The sequence below is a fragment of the Penaeus monodon genome, chromosome 21 (genome assembly GCF_015228065.2).
Source record: "Penaeus monodon isolate SGIC_2016 chromosome 21, NSTDA_Pmon_1, whole genome shotgun sequence".
Taxonomy (NCBI): Eukaryota; Metazoa; Arthropoda; class Malacostraca; order Decapoda; family Penaeidae; genus Penaeus; species Penaeus monodon.
Genome location: NC_051406.1, coordinates 38,736,548 through 38,738,270, shown reverse-complemented (window position 1 = coordinate 38,738,270; position 1,723 = coordinate 38,736,548). Strand labels below are relative to the sequence as shown.

Below are 1,723 nucleotides of genomic sequence, written 5' to 3'. Positions count from 1 at the left end.
TGAGACTTACCTTTCCCTGCTTCAGACCAACATCCACAGCAGAGGCAGCAGTGTCCTTTGAGGTCTGATCAGTTGTGATGATTTCAAGGAGCTGCATCTTGTCCACTGGGGAGAAGTAATGCATTCCAATCACCTGTCCAAAAATAAATAACATGATGCACTAGCACTGTATAGATTATCTTGGTTTGACTGCATTCTTGTACTGGATTTTTATGAACATGTTTCTTACCATGAAGTGATGCACACACAAACAAATTTAGACATTCAAATATTTGCTGATAATTGATATTTATAAACATACCTTCTCTGGCCTTGCACTTGCTTTGGCAATCTGAGCAATTGGCAAAGCAGACGTGTTTGAAGCAAAAATGCAATGCTCGGGAAGATGTGGCTCAACTTCTTTTATGACACGATGTTTCAAAGCCAAGTCTTCAAACACAGCCTCAATCACCATGTCACAGTTCTTGAAGCTGCTGTAATCGATGGTTGGTTCTAGGTTGGACATGTACTGATCTGCAACAAAGGTAGTGATCTTCCTGCGCTTTGCAGCCTTGTCTAGTCCTCCTTGTATCTGGTTGATGCCTCTTGCAAGACCAGCATGATTCATGTCCTTCAAGATCGTGCGGTAACCCTTGTCAATGGACACTTGAGCAATACCAGCTCCCATGAGTCCAGCACCGAGGATGGCCAGTGTCTTTGCTGGTTTCTCTGGCTTGCCAAACCTGTTCTTCTTGCATTCTGTCTGACCATGGAAAAGACCAACAAGGCCTTTTGATTCACTGGTCATGGCCAACTCTCCAAAACCTTTGCATTCAGCTTCATAGCCAGCCTTGCTACCCTTATCTAATCCAGTGCGGATAACATCAAGGATTCTCAAGGGTGATGGGTAGAGTCCATTTGTCTGCTTTATGACCTGGCCACGAGCCTTCTTGAACACCTGGTCCTTGATGAAGTCATACTGGAGAGCTGTAGCCATTGCCTTTTCCATGAAGTTCTTGGGACCACGCTTTGCCTTCAGATCGCCACTTGCAAGATCCTTGGCAGTCTTTATGGCTACTTCCTCTAGGTAAGCGAGGGTTCGCAAATCAGGCTGCTGAAGGCCTGGCCCAAGGGGGTTTACGAGCCCATCAACCAGACCCATCTTCTTGGCCTTGTCAGCTTTTACAGTCTTTCCAGTTAAGCTCATATCCAGAGCGCCAGGAATGCCAACCAGCTTGTGAAGGCGCTGGGTTCCTCCTCCACCTGGGAGTACTCCCAACATCACTTCAGGGAGTCCAAGTCCTGCCTTGTCCTTCACAGCCAGCCGGTAGTGGCAAGACAGAGCAACCTCCAGACCACCGCCAAGGCAGGAACCCATGATTGCAGCAACAACTGGCTTCTTGCTCTTTTCAATGCGGAAGAGGATATCCTGGCAGGACTTTGAGAGAGCCTGGGCTTCCTCAGCTGTCTTGCAGCTTTCAATCATGGTAATATCAGCACCAGCAATAAAACATCCAGGTTTACCAGATATTAGTACAGCAGCCTGGATATCACTGTTGGCCTCAATTTCATCAATGATCTTCACAATTTCCTCCATGACTGGCTGGTTCAGCACGTTCACCTTTCCAGGAGAATCGAAGGTGACAACGCCAACCCCATCGTTTACCTTGAGGTTAGCATGGACACCCATGGCAGCTCTTGTTGTTGAAAGCAGCCTGCTACTTTGGCAAGGCACTGAAAAAAA

General features: G+C 47.1%; 1 protein-coding gene across 1 annotated transcript in view; it reads right to left on the bottom strand.

Annotated features, from left to right (window-relative positions):
• LOC119586483 (trifunctional enzyme subunit alpha, mitochondrial-like) overlaps positions 1-1,723 on the bottom strand; it is an 8,742-nt gene that overhangs the window by 2,176 nt on the left and 4,843 nt on the right. The window contains exons 2-3 of the mRNA XM_037935221.1: positions 302-1,713; positions 11-133 (exon numbers count right to left, since the gene is read on the bottom strand). Of these exons, the coding sequence (XP_037791149.1) occupies positions 11-133; positions 302-1,713 (1,535 nt within the window). The remainder of the gene's footprint in view (positions 1-10; positions 134-301; positions 1,714-1,723) is intronic.